We start from the raw sequence: 18,376 nt of genomic DNA, 5'->3' as shown, positions 1-18,376 counted from the left end.
AAAACAGCTTCTCCCAACCCTATAAAGCTTTATCTATCTAGTACCTCACAAGCTGACATGAGTTGGTTTTACCCACCCATCAGGCCAACTAAAACATGTTGTCACAGTAATGCACTAGAAGCTTAGGCTAATACATCCTGCCCTCCTAGCAAGGCTTACTGGCTGTGCTCCATGCAGAGCTGACACCACCATATGACTTAGGAATTAGAGCTGGCTCCCATTCCTCCACTAAGTCCAACTAAGTCAAATCTACAGTTTTCCTGTTTATCTCTGAATGTGCTCTCCTCTTCCTTATTCTATTTTATATACTGCTTATAGACACTGCATTCAAATATATCTTTGAAAGGATACATCAGCTCTACCTGTAGTCTCATCCATGCTTTCCTCAGACACATGCTCGTTTTGATGGACCCATTCACCATTACACTTGAAGAAAATCTGCATAGCTGGCATAGCTTTGCAACGTAAGACAATGGGGTTGCTTTTTATAATGTAGGCATCATCTGGTTCCTCCATAAAATGAGGCAGTGTTCCAGGAGCAGATGGGATAGACTCTGGAAGGGCTTCACCATTATCATTTCCTGAAAGGGAAGGAAAGGAAAATATACATTTTTCATGTTTTTTCATCTTATGTATCATCTCCTTTATTTGATTAAATGCCATTTAGCATTTTATTATAAGCTAGTAACACCTGAAGAAAGCAACAGTTATCAGGATTTTGTTTTGCATGGCGTTGAACAGAGAGAGAAACACACACACACACACATATACAGACACACACATGCACAATCACAATAATTTACATGTAAGAGCTACCAAAGAAAATTGAAGCATCAGAAAAACGCATCATCAGTATACCTAATTTTACAGATGGGGAACTGAGGCACAGGGAGATTAAATGAATCGCATAAGGTCAGACAGAAAGTCTGTGGAAGAAGCAGAAATTAAACCTTATTCTTGTGAGTGACAGTCTAGTGCCTTAACTATCAGACCTGCCTCTCTCTCAAACACTGAATTTAATTTCCTTTAGACAATTGCTGTAGATTTAACAGGGATCAGAGCGTTAACCACAGAGAAATTCATGTTACAAACAGCATTACCGTAGCACACCAGCAGTGGAATAAGCAAACTGCGATTTCATACCCACTTACAGTAAATTTTCAATATGCTTTTAGGATGATTCCATTTACTGCAGCCCCTTTAAGGTGATATAGAAGTTGAAAAGAGGTTTCTGTAGAGCTAGAGCCTGCAACACAGTGAGCTTTCTCAGCTTACATCACAGACAGCAGGATCCAAGGACATCCATTCAACACCAATTAAGCCTAGGCATCTTGTTTTTTGAATTCCTATACCCAATATGAATATTGGAGCACTGAAATACAAGCTTCTCATTTTTATGAAGTCACATCCTCTTCTCTGTAGTTAAACTCAGGAAATTCACATTGATTTTTAGCATGAATGTGTTTGGTCCCAGTGCACTTATTTCAGTAGATGGTCAATTCTGTGAGAAAATTTGGAGAACAGCAACAAAAATAAGCCAGGAAGGATCAATTTATGAAGAAAGATTTAAAAGGACTGAACACATACAGTGCAGCCAAATCATAAGAGAGGAGAGCACAGTCTATATCCAAGTGAAGGGAATGCACTATAATAGAGGAACAGCTGAGAGCAATATATATGTGATTTTACTGAAAATAACGAGATTAAGTTAGATGAAAGGTAAGATGATGAAATAAAGCAAGTCTAAAAACATCCACAGATCTAGTAGATTATGAAAAAAGAGACTATATTTTGCCATCACTTCTGTTAATAATACATATCTCTCACTTAGAACTCCGTTCATCTGTGTGTGAACATATATATTGTGTATGTGCTAAGAGATTATGATGATTTTCAAATGAGATCAAAAGGGGCCTTTTTGCAAATGGCCCCAATATTTCAAACTATATTCAAAATATATTTCATAAAATACTATCATAATTCTTAGCTTTTTACTGCTGGTCATTTACGCCAATTTCCATCTTGTCAATCTTCAGTAACACTATGTCGCTGCACACTTTATAAAACCAAAGCTTTTAGGAAATAAAAAAAAAAATGGCATTATAAGAATTTGGAGAGAGACAGAAATCTCATGCTCCCACCAATGCTTTGCATGCCTCACAAGGCAGCAACACCCTTGCATGGAAGAAAAATAGTGGACAGTTCAATAAGGAACATTCAACCAGAGAAGTCAGAAGCTCCCATTGTTACTCCACTGAATTTGTTATTTAGGGCCTGACACCCAGGACAAAATCCTGGCCCCACTGAAATTAAGAGAATAATTCTTTGTGCACATGGGGTGAGGCCATGCTGTGGCTTCAGATCCTTGTTAACATGTTACCGATGAGCACCTAAAAACAACAAATTTACACCTGTTGTGGGACTCCTTTCGTCCAGCTCACTTCACCAGCAGAAAAACTGAGTGAAGTAAAAATATTTTATCCCATCACCAGTAGAGTTGTTGAAGTGGCTCATCTTTAAACAAAATATTTAACATAAAGACAGAAATCAAGGTGTATCTTTTCACTTTAACCTAACTAGCACTAGGTTAAGTGCTCTTAAAATCAATTTGAAGCAAAGATCACAGTACACCAAAAGAGCAATGATTCTCTATATCCTATCCTCAGCTGACTCATAGATAGATATTATACTTTGGCAGGATTCACAACTGTAATTGCTTGAATTCACTGTTATACCACATCTTACAATTCAGATGAAACTAGCATCTGGCAAGAACTGAACTGAACTTCACTGAGTAGCTCACACAATCCTTAGCATAGGTAAGCAAGGCCACTCCTATATTGTGTGCAGATAGGCTGCCAAGGCAGTTCTGTGCCTCTGAGATTACATAATCTGAGAAAGTTCACTACGGCAAAAAAGCATTCCTTGTTTTTTTTTTTTTTTTTTTTTTTTTTTTTTTAAAATAGATTTTTCTCCATATGGCTACCTAATTAGACAGGGAGTGCAATCACATCCATTTAATGTGTTGTGGTAACTACAGTTTTTGCATCCTAAATATTTAGTGTGATTTATGATACGCTAGACTTTCTTTACTGGTCCCTTTATCATACTTAAACAGAAGAATCAAACAACAATATTTCAGATACATTAAAATAAATGCCCTTCTGCATTTCAGTCTCAGTCTAATCCTAATTAAAATGTTATTTCCTGCCACATACTCTAAAAAATCTCCCACAAATACATGAGTAAAAACAGCAACAAGCAACCTCTTCCCTTCAAATTACATTGCCTAGCTCACTGCTCACATTTTAAAATTTTGATAGCACCACAGATAAATCCTTCAGTATTTCAAATCTGAAAAAGATATAATTTAGATGTTAGAAAAAGCTTTAAGTGAGATTTTAAAATATAATGCAAAATGAAGTCTAATTTTTTTTTAATTGAAAAGATTGTAGTTTTTGAAGAAGTAATATTTTCTAGATTTTTTCTTAAGAAAAGTGTCCTAAACAAACCCAATAGCTTGTGAGGGTAAATACGGATATTCATTTTGTAACAATAACCATGATAAAACAACTACATACTTTGATGCTACCTACCACAGTAGACTCCATTACTTTCAGGTTTTAAAATCAAGCACTTTCCGCCACAGCCTTCATGAAGTTTTCCTAACTGAACATTTTCACATTACTATATTTGAGTGCAAATACATCAGATCTAGGCGCTATTAAGCTTTCTATTCCAGAGTAAGTCAAAGTACTCCCTATTCTCTTTATCTCTGACATCTTTCCAAGGCAAAGACTCTCTCTTAATAACCTCACAGTCTAAATAGGCACCAAAACAAAGAGATGCCTAACACCTGGAAGCAGATACAGAGACATTTCATGAGTAAACAGTCATTTTGTATTTTGATAGTACAAGGAAAACAAAGTTCTAGAAAAAGTAACAAACATGATCATCCCCATATCTAAATTTCCTCCCACTCGTAATTAAGTTTTCCTAAGATTCAAGTCTTCTCAGGATCCCTGACTTCCCTATCCTGCTTGTCAGTTTTCTTTTTTCCTTTGTTCTTTGTTTCCTTATTTGGGGGATCTCCTTCAAACTAGTTCCTTCCTATCTTACCTATTCCAACAGGGAGACATGAGCTACACCGATGCAAAGGCATTCCCTCTTTAGATTCCTTGTCTTGTTCAGAAGTTCCTCCCCTTTTGTTTTCTTTTTCCAAGTCCTCTGAATTTATAAACTTTGGCATTAGTCTTTGATTTCTTAGGCTCTTGGAAATCTTCTGCACTCTAAGTTTTAGCTCCCTGTAAGCAATTCAGAAAAATCTGCCTTTCCCTGACTAAACCATCCCACTGTTCATTAGGGCACATCTATTCACTGTCTGAAAGAGACAACAAGAGATGATCAGAGCTGAACTTCTATATGAGCACTACCTACCACCTTTTTCATATGTCTGATACTATTAATTCCTGGTGATCCTTGAACCACCTACAGTCCATTACTTTCTAAAAACTAAATAATGTCAACTGTCTTGTTCACGCAAATTCATTTTTACAGGGAAATCAGAGGATGAAAAAATTCATGTTACAGAATATATAAATTCCTTATGCTTCACTAAAGTAAACACTTCATGAACCAAACACAAAAATAATTAAGCCAATTATTGTGCACTTTAGACACACATGGACGAATGAAGTATTTTGGACTATGTTTGTACCAATTACTGCCACTCTAGAGCAGAGAGAATCTGAGGACTGATAAACAGATGAACTTGCTTTTGAATAACAAGTATCTTTTGAAGTAGCAAACATCAAAGAAATGTGTATTTCTCTCTATTATAAATGTGGTTTTCAAAGGTGTGAAACATAAGTAAGATACCTTAAACCAAACAATTTCAAACACAGAATCATCTTCAGGGATCATCTTTGCTTTATCCAGGGCGGGGGGGAAAAAAGCTAGTATCACAGTGAACATTCTAGGCTGGCTAAATTATATTAAACTCAGATTACTGCTATTCAATTTTAAAAATGGACTGAATCTCATAGTAAAACCCACGGCTTAAGTGCTAAGTACCTATCAAATAGGCTTGTGAGGAAAAATTCTCTTGTTAACAATGTTTGTATACCCAGGAGTAAGGAAGTCTAAGAACATCAATGTTACCAGTTTCAGGGCATTCTATAAAAAGGAGTTTAAGTGAATTTGATTATGCAACCAAAGAGTGCTTTTTATTTTTTATTTTTTTAAAACTAGATTTCATCTAACCCACAAGGAGGGAGTATTTCTCCTGCTTTTAAGTTGTACATCTAAGATAATTGCTATCTATGTTTTTATGATACTCTTAAAACTGACATCTCATAGGATGCCACCTCATGGGAAAGTAGAAATAAATCTTCTATCTCCTCTAGCTGTGCTGATAAAATCTGCTACACTAAGATCTGAGACTAACTAGTGTTTGGAAACCCTGATGGTGAAAGTGAAAACCCAGAAACTTCATTAATTAATTCAAGCACTTAACAAAGGATAGATCACCTTTGAACAAAAGGCAGTACTGGTGGAAAATCAAGGTCTGCTTAAAAAAATCCTCTACAACCACAGTCTTTTCTGTATTTCACATCTCTATAGCCAGTCTTCTAAATTTTCAGCAGAGGCTGAAAGTCACAAGTGCAGCATATACATCCCAGCAAACCAACATTTGGTGTCAGTGTATTAGTTTCATCAGACCCTCTTGCTTCCTATGGATATAAACTTTCAGCAGCTGAACCATAATCCTTCTCATCAAATATTTGGGCGACAGGTGGAAAATTGTTCTGCCAGCTGAGGAAGACAAAATCCATTCCTCCTGGCAATTTTCTGCAATGAAAACTCCAAAGAATGAATTTGCAGTAAGTTGTGGAAATAAATCTAAAATATTATCACACAAAAGCAGTGTGCTCAAAATCTTTAGCTGTAAAATAATCCCTCATATCTGAATTAAAAAAAAAAAGATTTTTGTTTCTATGTACATGGGCCACATATTAGGTATGAGGCTGGATGTTTCTACTTGAAATTATTAGCTGTACACCTATAGTTTTCTTTTTCCTCATTTTTCTTTGCTTTGAAATGCATTGTGGTTTCTCTGATCACATTAAAGCATGTATCAAGCAAGTCTGACAACATCTGAGTAGTCAGTATTACCAATTTCATTTTACAGAAGACTAAATAGCCGGTCTGAAACTGATTTGTGTGACTAAGAGCAAGTCATGTAACTAGGAACCAAATGTGATGGGTACTAGTTCTAGTGCTTAGCAAAACTGTGTTCAGTTGCAGACACTATTCTTTGTTATTTAGATGAGTGGATGACATAGCGTCCAGCTTATTAGCATGAAAGGAGAGCAAAATTCAGGATACAATCATGGAAATGAGCTGTCTTAATAGGATTAAAAATTAAGACAACTGTGAAGTATAATTTACACATTTTTAACTGCCTGGTTCTCTATCCACTTTAAGAATCCTTTCCTACATAACCTACCTTAAGTAACTTTAACCACTAAGCTTTAACAGGATCAATGCTTCTTCAACAAAGATAAAAAAGACATGTTAAGAGAAAGTCCTGGTATACCCAAAAGACCATCTACAGGCTCAAAAGCTGGTGAGTGGGACTGTCTGGAGAATGACAGAATGACCTGCCACGATTGTAAGCACCTGAGTGAGCCTGCTTTAATAATTCACTGTTCCTCGGCTAAAACATGAAAACTCACCATGGGCACACTCTTAGTCCACTGAAAGGCAAGTAAATGAGTTTGCTTGAACCATCTATTCTTCTCACTGACAAGCAGACCACACGAGTACTCTTAACTACAATTCAGGAGCTGAGCAGTATTTTCCTAAAATATTCTGATCTGCATCTCAATACTTGCTTTCATTTTTCACCAAACAGCAATAAAATCATCCAAATGTCTTCTCATATAGAATCCATCTGAGAAAGACACTATGATGTCCATATGTCAACAGAATTGATGGGACAGTATGCTTTAAGAATGTAAATATTACTGCTTGTGTAAGCAACACTTTCATAGAAAAGATTTTTTATGCTAATATGCATGAGGCTATTTTCTCAATTTTCCTTTATTCCATCTTTCTTTCCCTTAATGTGGTCTGAGATTTAGAGGGGCTGTATACTTTCCTTAAAACTCATAGTGCTGGTTTAATTTCTCTGCACATGACAGAGAGTATAAGTTAGTAATATATATATATATTTATTTATATAAAATAAAATTATGTTTAAAAGCATAACATATCTATCCAGAAATTCAGCCTCAGTTTTTCTCTAGTTCTTTACCAAACTATTTGAGTAAAAAGGAATCCTAATTCCTAAAGATCAACAAAGTCAGGGTACTGTAGATTGAGGAGTGAAGATTAAAGCTTGCAGCCAAAAGGTATTTCACGAAGAAGCACCCTGCTAACAGGAACTTCTCTTTATAAAAAAAGAAGTTTCTACTCAAGTGGAGTGCTCTGCTTGGATTTTTGCGTATATTTAGATGATACCTCACATTTACATTGAAAGTTATACATATTTCTTTATTAGATTCGTCTTTTGCTCCCAAAATTAAGTTATGCCATAGCTGCACAGCAATAAAACTCAGACCTTATGGATATGCTATGAAACATTTATGTCTTTCATGCTTCTGCCAAGGGTACACTGGGCGCAAAAAGCTTAAGAGATTCATTGAGCAACCAGCAAAGGAGTTGCCTTTTGAATTTATAGCAAAGTGCAGTCTGAGGTTGCCTATTTGCACAATCAAATGTTCTCCCAGTGTGGTGTATTTACTGTAGTCAAGCGTGCCCAGAGGCTGAAGAAACAGGAATTTCCTCTTCTGTAGTAATGGAAACAACCTATATCCAGCTCCTACATCTGCCAACACAAGTTACATTGGCAGTAGCAAGTTCCAAGAACTAAGCCCAGAGTTACACTGACTTAGCATTTAGCAGTCTTCACAGAATGTGAGAGCAGACAGAGTATTTTAATTTTTAGTACACTATGCAATCACAAAGCAATGGTATTTCTGCTCAGGCCTTAGCTCCTTTACTCACGACGGATTCACTAGACTTGACAGATATATCTTTATTAGACCAAAAAGTCAGGATCCCTCTCACCTAACTTTAACAGTTTAAAGCACATTCAGTCAAACCTCATCATTCAGCCAAAGCTTTCAACAACCACAGAGGAAGGGGTATTCACTGCATGCTAAAGCAGATGTTTATGAGAGCTGCAATGAAACCTGTTCTGAAAGGCTTGTGTCACTGAAACTCAGTGACAACTTGCACTCCATCCCATAAACAGCTTAAAAAAGTGAACATAACTTTCTCTGAATTAGGTACTCTTATGTACTCCTTCACAGCAAGCACTGTATCATTTCAGTAATTGCATAATGGCTTCAGAATCTCCCTAACCGTATTATTCTGATTTTATTAAAAGCTTTTAAAGAGGAAGTGGCAGTAGTCTTTTTTAGAATATTTAAAACAATTCTGCTTTATAAACATGAATAGTTGTAAGGCAAACATCCCATTATCTTCTGCACAAAAACAAATCTGGCAGGTAAGACTTAACCTGACTAACAGTAAGCAGTTGGGTGATGTTATTTTGAACATTCAGCCTGAGCACCTACAGGAACTTCTTGTGCTTGCATTAGTAAGATAACTGGCACAAACTTATTCCTCCCTGCTTGTGTACTTTAGTGGTCAAAATGGTAAGAATACTACCCCCAGTACTTCTCACAACACTGAACATTGCCAATTTTAAAATGGAGTCCATTGCTGGATTAAGACTTCGTTACAGATTTCTGTATTTTCATTTCAGTCCTTGGATATGCCCCAGCATGTATATCTGCATCAGTTATTTGTATATGGATGCTCAAAGCTGCAAGGTAACATCTGCTCTGAACTATTCAAACTTACAGCCACTCACTCATTCAAGACACCACAGAATATTCCAGTACTGATATAAAGCTAAAGGAACAAAAAAAAAAATGAAGTAACATCAAGATAAATAAAATGAGGTAAGAAAGAGGTTTACAGTACTGCACTACTAGTTATGACCAGGCATGTTTTTTTTTCAATTTTGATTGAGATCTACATTTATGTTTAACTTGACAGTCTTCAGTCAAGCACATGCATATTTGTATAAAGGCAGACTGGCAAGCACACTCTATTAAGGATGCAAAATAATACTAACTTGTTTCCAATTCAATATATTCCTCTGGAAAAAAAAAAGAAAAAAAAATCAAATTAGCATATCAGATGCCTTTTTATTCTTATGGTTGCCAGTTTCTAGTTTATACTCTGCAGACAATAAATTGGAAATTGAGATGTTTGACTCAGTGAGGTTTACCTTTGTTTCAGTACATGAATGAGATCCCATCTAACAAGAACTGAAAAATGTTTGTATTGTTTCATATTATGAGTATGCTGCTTGAAAATCAAGCCATATTCCTCTTGCTGTAAGAGTCTAGCTGAAGTCATGAAAGATGAGAGGACAACTAGTAAAATACTTCAGATCTGCTTCCACAGAATAGGGTTTAGATTTGCTGATCCAGTTTATCAACTGGCATAAAAAAGTATGACTTATAAATCTGAGAGAACTAAACAGTAAGCAAAGATACAGGGTCAAAAAATGAGCAAATCTGTTTTATCAGGGTTCTTCTGTTCTTATACTTTTGTCACCCAAATGCTACACACAGTTTCTGCTTCCCAGAAGAAACCCTGCTATATGAACTAATGAGTTCATTTCCTAGTGATTGCAGTAGCTTGATGTTGCTCAGAGCTAAAAATACCAGACTAAATCTTCCAAAGTGAGTAAGTCACTCCCAAATAAATAATTCCCTCACCTTTTTTATGAGCATAGAGACAAGTAAACCACGTTGCTAAACTCTACATTTAAGGTTTTTAAACCAAAGGATATTTTAGAACTTTTATTCGATTTTCAATTTACACATAAAAGGTAACTTGGAACTGCAAGTGTCTATGACACAGAAAGCCTATGAACGAGAACCAAACAAGAACAAGAGACCAAAATGCTCATTTTCATTATCAATAATGAACATGAAATAGTGGATTTTTAATCCATAAGACTACTAAAAACAAAAATCAAAGATTAACTTAGTAATGGTACAAATAGTGTTGCACATAGAATAGTTAACTGTCTAGATTTCTTTCAAGGATAAAAAATAATTCATCAGCATAAACAGAATGATGTCAGGATAAAGTTGATGTACTTATTAAGGTCAAGGAGAAATGATGATGATGTAGGCAGCAGTTAGTTTTGAAATATCACCAACTCATTTTATTAGGACCCAGCAAATCCAGAAAACCAGTAGTTTCATTATATATTAGAGCTCAAATGTAACCTGCTCTCCTTTCCCTGTTCCTAAAAAGACTAAAATCACATTGAAATTGGGAGAATGGGATTCTTCAGGTGCTAGTACCACTTGAAAGATACTCCAGTTCCTTCTGCTCTCATTTCACTGGCAAAAATATAATTACCATTTGGATCAGCTGCACTGTGATGTATCAAAAAGTTTAACTTGCATGGGAAAAACCTAACCTGCAGTGAACTAAAAACTCCAATTCACCCACAAATGATGCATGCAAACTAGGATTTCTCCCAAGTACAATTATTGACTTATCATAGCTGTTTATCAAACCTTGGGCCAAAATCCAGCACCTGATGATGCAAGTACCTCAAGCTCAGCAACAGGGCAACAATAAATATAATGAATTCATACCTAATTCATAACTGCACATGTGGTAGAACATTTATTCTTAGCTACAGCACCATTTTATTTATTGAATGAGCCACAGAGCTTTCCGCAAACTCAATTCACAAATCAATGATCATTATTAGGGCTAAAGACTTTGATGTGGCCAACTGCTGATTCAACTACTGGAGGAAATTCTTACTGCCAAGCTATTCATATTCTGCTTCAAACTGGACTAGAGACAACATTTTGTTTGCAAGCAAATAATAAGGCTGCTGTACAACTGCTGACAATGTATTAGAAAAGGAGGGAGGCAAAGAAAATCAACACATTCTCCAAACAGCTCTTCTCTTAAAACTACTGCAACATCAAAGCTGTTCTGCAGATAAACATCAGTTTAATTTCTTTTTTAAATGAGGTGAAGAACTTTTTTCTTCCACCACAGAATGATAATACACATAATTCTCAATGACAGACGTTGCGTAACAGAGCACGGCAACATTTTTCTTCAGCTGCCAGCAAAAGCAAGATACGTAGTATCTGTTTAATTCTATGCTCATAACTTGAGCCCCTGTCCATCTAGACTTCTCAAATCCCCACATTCCAGTCAGAGAGGAACCAGTGACCTGATCATATCAAACACTGAGGGCACATAATTGCATTGGAGTCAGCAACAGAAAACAGTAACCACCACCTTTGAAATAGAAAAAGAGAAAGATCTGGGAATCCTTATCGATCTAAAGACTGGCATTTGCCTAATTAAAGTAGGACTTGTCATCAGCTACAGGAACACCTCAAGACATAAATTAACTTAGAGGCTCTACAGATGCAAACAATAACAGCAGATTTCATAATATTTAAAATCGAGTAAAAATAACGTTAACAAATTATTATGGAGCTCCTACTTGAGATTTTCAAAGTACTCTGGAATTGGATGTCTTCCTGTCTGAAGTATCTAAAATTAACAAATACAATCATTTATCTCCTATTCCTCTAAGAAAGAGGACCAGGGATTCATCTTAAATATTGGCTTAACTTGGACCTCAAATGTTCTGCTAAATTAGAGTTTAAAAACAAATTTCTTTCCGTATATATAACGCAAATCCTGTAGTACCGCACTAGGAAAAGCTGCCAAAAAAGGTGAGACTGGTTTCAGTGCAAGTTGTTACACACTCAGCTCAAAACTACTTAGTCAAAAGGCTCATTTCTGGGATTTGTTTACTCAAATATTAGTTCATGTGCACCACTTCAGGGGCAATGCCTGGTTTGGCATTAAAATCTCACAGGATTTTAGTTTCATCAAGCAATAAGCTCTCCAGACTCCACATGCACTTTGATGTATAAAGGAGCTGTGCTAACTAGGGATAAGATGACAAAGATCTCAAGAGGTATGCAGAGAGAGATATGATTATATCTACCTTACTGTGTTCAGAAATAGCTTTTATGCCTACATGCACTAATTACAGTATTACCTAAAATATCGCTCCCATTTGAAAAGTTGGTGGGTTTCATTTATTTTCCTATTTTGCCTTGCACAGTAACCTTGCTATGAATCAAACTCAAGTATCTGTCACTGTCAAAAGTAAATTATAGTACAGAAAAAAAGTGTGCATTGCATTTAAGTCATTAAAATCTGAATAGTCAATGACACAACTCTAAATACAAAAGGACTTTGCCTCCCACCCATTCCCTTTTTGAACCATAGCCAGTTATCAAATACATTAGTAAGATGCAATAAAACCTGAATCATAGCACTTCTTTGGATTTTTTTAAAAAGTTCTTTTTTGTAAGGGTATGAGGTTTCAGCTGACCTGAGGTGAAACAGATACAGTGAAGTTTCCACTAAATAAAATATATAACAAGGAAGAGAAATGAGAAGAGGTCACATTTCTTTCCTAGCATGTGCAAACAGCTCTCCCTAGCTCCTACTCAGCTAGCATGGCCTCTTTCAGTCAACTTTATCCCAAATTGTACCGTTTACATCCGATACTCCCGTCTTTTGCCAGATTTCCATCCTGAAGTGCTGACTATAAAAGCCTGTTACACTTAATTCATTCCAAGAATCTGACAGAGCATTCAGAAATCACGTAACATTCCCGAAAACAGAGTAGTCAAGTAAGCACAGACACTTCAGCGCACAGATTGTTCACTAGCAAACACACCTCCTTTCTTTTTTAGTCATATTGTCAATAAACAGCAAATGCTTGTCATACTGTCAAAAACAACATCTGCAAAATTTGATTAAAAAGAGAGGAAGAAAACTCCCTATATTAACCAATTTTCTACTAAAAACTCTCCTTTTCACTTAATAAAAAAGATTGCCTAATTTCACTTGCGATATGTTCACAGAAGCCAAAATTATGATGATCAGATCTTAGTTCAGTTACTCTGGATTACTGAGACAGTGAAATGGAAATACTCATTTGAAAGAAAAGGAAAGATATTATAAAGCTGTACTGCATATATATACACATACAAGTTTAGCAGGCAGAACCAGTACAGTCATGGTAGGAATTTTAAGTGCTACCAAAATACAGAAAGGTCATTGGTACTGCAAATATTTATAGAAAGATTTAAAGGCTTTAAATTTAGACATCTTCTCAGAATGGCTCTAAACATTTCATCATTAGATTTACATACTACTGACTAAAAATACCTACACACTGTTCCATAAATACTATCTGCCCAGTTTTCAAAGGAGGTAACCACCTATTCCAACTTTGGAATTTTATGAGAAAGTGCTTTCCACTTTATTTTATTTAATTTCATATATATATGTCAAGAGGCACAAGTTGCACAAGAAACAACATAGTGGAGGTGAGATTACAACTTTGAAATTTCTTGCATGGAATGCAGCAACTTTCATGACAGGTGCAAGGTGCGTGTGTCCATTTCATATTAACGGTATACGTATTTCTCTTCTACTTAAACCCCTTCTTTTATCCTAAAGTGAGAAAGAAACTCTCCCAAGATATGGCCTTTATTTTCATGTGCAACCACTGGTCTAATACATATCTTGAAATGTAGTTTAAATAAACTCAACAGTCAAGAATAAGAAATCACAGTGTAATTCTCAGCAGCAGAGTCTTAAATCCCTAATGGTCTAATTAAGCCTCTACTAAAGAATTCTGTAGTTGATTTTTGCTTCCTCAGGTAACTCAAACCTAATAATTTAAGAAAATATGTAAAATCAGGCATCAACATACATCTTTGCAATAAATTCTACCTATAATACATCATAGAATCACAGAATGATAGAGGTTGAAAGAGACCTCTGGAGACCATCTAGTCCAATACCCCTGCTCAAGTAGGGTCACCTAGAGCATGTTAGACATGACAGCATCCAGGAGAGTTTTGAGTATCTCTAGAGAAGCCATAGGTAGAAAAAGAGGATAAGGAAGTAGTAAAACAAACATCATATACAGCACATCGGTATAACAGCACTGCAGACTGGGCAGTTCTTCATTAACTCACATGCCATGGTGGGTCATTATTTATCTGCAGCAGTGTTACCTTCGGCTGCTAGGCATGTACCCTGATTCATCTGCATAAATAGTATGATTCAAATTCTGAAACAGCAGTTGAGATGAAAACCCAAAGGACAATCCAGAAACAAGAAGATACTCACATATTCCTATATTCCCTCTATAACTAAAGAGATGAATTTACCAACTCAGACATAACAGGGCAGGAAAGACTAGACAACACATGGAAAAAGAAATAAGAAGAAAAATACTCTAGAAAGAATATAGGACACATTTATCATCAACATTTTAAATTTGCACATTAAGATATCTGCACCCAATTGTAGACAAGGACACTGCACATGGAAAGTGTAAAATATACTCACAAAAACAGATTAGATTGCCATACATCTGATGTAACAATCCATTTTCAACATCTGGCAGTTTCTTCTTAATGCCCCAAAGCAAACGGAACCTAATTACCCTGTGGTCTTTACTCTCATTATTTCCTATTGACTATTCCAACTCAATCTAGAATTAAAAGCTTGGATCCACTGCATATCTGGCTCTTCTGCATTTTGGAACCTCTTCTCTCAAGAGGGTCTCTAAATTTACATGCTTGCAAAAAGGAAGTGACTAGCTAATACTTTGAAAACTGGAGGCATAAATACCTATGTTTGCTCACCTTAATAGCAATATTTTCAAAGAATAATCTTAAATCAAGCTGTAACTGTTATTCTCCTGAAAATATCCTGCAGTTTTATTGGTTGGTTTGATTAATCCAAGACATCTGCAATTTCATTTTCTACTATGTTAAGTAGGTGTAGTCTGCAAATTCATGATTTACTGCAACTTTAATATCTTATTGAAATGGAAAGGATGACTGAGACTATTTTTCTACCCTATAAAGCTTAAAATTTGCAATAGGCGTTAGTTCTAACCTCTCTCTCTCTCTCTATATATATATATATACACACACACACAATATATAAGTAAACAATAAAAAGCTTATGAAGCATCACTTTTGTATAGGCTGTTATATATATAAGAGCAGCAGATATACAAAAACAGCACACCGAAAAGACATCACAGAAGGTAAAGCAGAAAAAAGAAAAATGTATTTGTGGGTATACAATGTGGTAGCATTGCCCTCTCTTTTAGAATTAATTGCTATCCCAGCCTCCGTGTAACCAGGACTGAAATAGTAAAATATTCTACTATACTACAATATTATATATAGAATTTAAATGTCTCACAGACCTCATTTATTTTACTGTTGTTCTTATAAGCTGTTTCCTGTTCTAGAACATGATAAAAATTCTGTAGTGTCCTCCAGTTAATTGAGTAAATAAAATACATCTTTTACAATTCTTCTTTCTCCTTCTTATACTCAAAGATGTTTTACTACAACTTCAAGCAAAGAAACCCTACCTGAATTGAGACAGTAACATTTTATTTTTATTTTGTTCAGTGTGCCAATATACCTAAAAGAGCCTTTCAACAGAAAACCTAAAAAGTCATTCATCAACAACCATTATGACTATTCAACATAGCTAACAGAATCCCAGCCCAAGAAAGCCTGGTGTTACCAAAGAATTGGTAATGCAACTCTAGGGCAAACAACCCCTCCACAGCGCACACCAACCACATCACTGACTGAGTGGTTACCAAACACAAAGCAACAGTCTCTTGGAAATCTACCTAAACTGGTGGGTACACAAAAGCAAACTTTTCCACACACAGAGCTGTTCCTGCTGCTAGTTCAGTATCTCCTCCCAAAATCAGTTTCTGTAATACCTTGGCACAGAATGATTTCTCATTCAGTTGCCTATCAATTTCTTAAATAATATATATGTTATCTTTTTAATAAAATTGGCTTCTACAGTGCACCAGAATACAGAGACAAGAACATTCAAGTATAATTGTGACTGAGTTGTAACTCACTCAACTCAGTTTCCTGTAATTTTTGCTAGCTGGCAGCTACTGTCCTAATTATTAACTAAAACTGCCTGTTTATTCAGCTACTTGGGGAGGAGGAATGGGGAAGGACAAAAAAAGAAAAAGAAACAAAGTGAAATGAAAAAGAGATCAGTTTGAAAATACTGTGTATCAAGAGCCTCCTACACCAAACCCCCCTACAGCTGACAGTTTTGTGCAGCTCAAAGATCATTAATAATCAAAACTTGACATTTTCCATCTGAATCACATTCTACTTTGCAAAAAATCTTTTCTATACCCTTCTCCATATTGCTATTCAAGAAGTAGGGCGTTTTTGGCTTTGACAGCTTTTGTCATGTCATGTGAAGAGTTATGGCTATTGACTCTGCTGCAAGTTGTTTATTCTTCAAATCTGCAATTTCAGGTGAGGCTGGCAATCATCCTGTATTTAAACAGATTATCCATTTACATGCATCAACTGTTCTCTTGTACTGAATTTTTCTTTGCAGTGGGCTAAGAACAATTTCCAGAGCTACAGGATTAATTCTAACAAACAGTAGAACTATTTTAAAAAACAGTAATACATTCCTACAATTCAAACTCCAGTCAAGACCTTGGAGAACAGAAAATTGAAGAGCTCAGTAAACAACTACTGGTAGCTCTTCTCTATAGTTTTTGGCTTCAGGGTATTGATAGAGTACAGAAACTACCATGTTTTTCCCTTTAGAGGTTACCAAATACATACTACCAGAAATATGCCAGTAAATGTCAAGAATTTGCTCTGCTACTTTACTGAAGAATAAAGATGAATCTGCTGCTTGTAGATGCTAGAAAATCCTAACCATGCCTCAAGTTTGTAGATCCGTTGTTGTTGCTATAGTAGAAAATTCCCAAGGACTATAGGAACATCAAGATTTGACCCTGAAATCTCAAAAATGTAAGCTTTTTGTTGCCTTTTCTTTTTTTTTTTTTCAGTTTACGCGTGCACACAATTTTTAAGATATTAACTAACATTTAACTAACTGAATTCCAGAAACACCTGGACCAAGCCATGCATTACATAGCAAGTCAGATCTGAAACACACAGGAAGACAAACTCCATGACCCCAACTTTTTTTTTTTTTTTTTTTTTTAACAGACAAAGGCTCTAGGGAAAGAAGTTACAGAGGGATGACTTTACTTCAGTCTTGAAGGGACTCTATTTCTTGCAAAGGAAAAGGTAGTCCCTTCAGATTCCAATTTACAGTTCAAATCTAATGTCTACTTCTTGTCCAACAACAAGACATTACATAATCTTCTTCATTACTTACCTAAAATGGCTTGTAATGTTTATCTTGAACAAGTCAAGTAAGTAAATCAACAAAGCACCCATAGTACAGGGCTCCTCATGCCATTACGAACTGGACTATTTCAACTGTGAAGTAGAAGCTACTTTATGGCAAGAAAGGCAGCATCATTATGTTTAATACAGTCGATAAACTGAAGTGTTAGACTAACTCAAGAATAAATCAGAAATACAGACTCTGGTATTGAATAGTGTACATTTTTTATAATGTCTGTGATAGGCATAGATTATATAACCTATGGGTAGATACAGTATCTGGTAAAGAAGTATATATATTTTTTTCCTGATTTGGGAGAGGCATGGCAGTCTTCTGCACTCAGAAATTTAGTCACACAACTCACAAGCTCCTCCCATAACAAAAAGCAGCGATAAAATTACAGCACACTTCAGGGTTTTTTTTCCAGCATGTCAAAAAAACTATGGAGTATAACATTAAAATCCATCTCCTTCAAACTCCACAAACATGATATTTAAGTTCAGTTTCTCACTGTTAAGAGACATGGTGCTTTACTAGCTGTAACAAATGCCAACTCTCACTTGGCACTCTGATGAATAAGACAGCAATTGTATTGACAGCTGTTCCCACTGATGTCCAGTACAGTTGGGGTTTTGTCTTGCCTCACCTGTCAAGTCTTTCGTTAGCAGGTAAAGTGATGTCCTATTGAGTAACATTATGAAAATTTCAAAGTTGATCCAACAACATTCCCCTAATTCATTTGTCTATCATTTAAAACAGGAATACTTATTACTACCCTATATACACTAAGTACTAAGTTTGTATTTCTGTTCAAGTACTGTCTGATGATCTCTCAGTCTGCAGAAGCAGGAAATATATTACATTTCTCTCAGGAGAAATAGCAGCACAACAATCTCCGTGCAAGTCTGGGCTAGTATAT

At 35.8% G+C, this 18,376-nt stretch overlaps 1 protein-coding gene across 4 annotated transcripts in view; it reads right to left on the bottom strand.

Moving 5' to 3' along the window:
• Positions 1-18,376, bottom strand: part of UNC5D (unc-5 netrin receptor D) — a 129,580-nt gene that overhangs the window by 75,880 nt on the left and 35,324 nt on the right. For all 4 annotated transcript variants that reach the window (XR_009960920.1, XR_009960921.1, XR_009960919.1 and 1 more), the window contains exon 2: positions 363-581. Coding sequence is in view for 1 of the 4 variants with exons in the window: in XM_062596761.1 (XP_062452745.1) it covers positions 363-581 (219 nt within the window). In the remaining 3 variants the exon portion in view is untranslated. The remainder of the gene's footprint in view (positions 1-362; positions 582-18,376) is intronic.

The sequence above is a fragment of the Rhea pennata genome, chromosome 28 (genome assembly GCF_028389875.1).
Source record: "Rhea pennata isolate bPtePen1 chromosome 28, bPtePen1.pri, whole genome shotgun sequence".
Lineage (NCBI taxonomy): Eukaryota > Metazoa > Chordata > Aves > Rheiformes > Rheidae > Rhea > Rhea pennata.
Note: the sequence above shows the minus strand (reverse complement) of the source record. Positions and strands in the feature narration are given on the sequence as shown.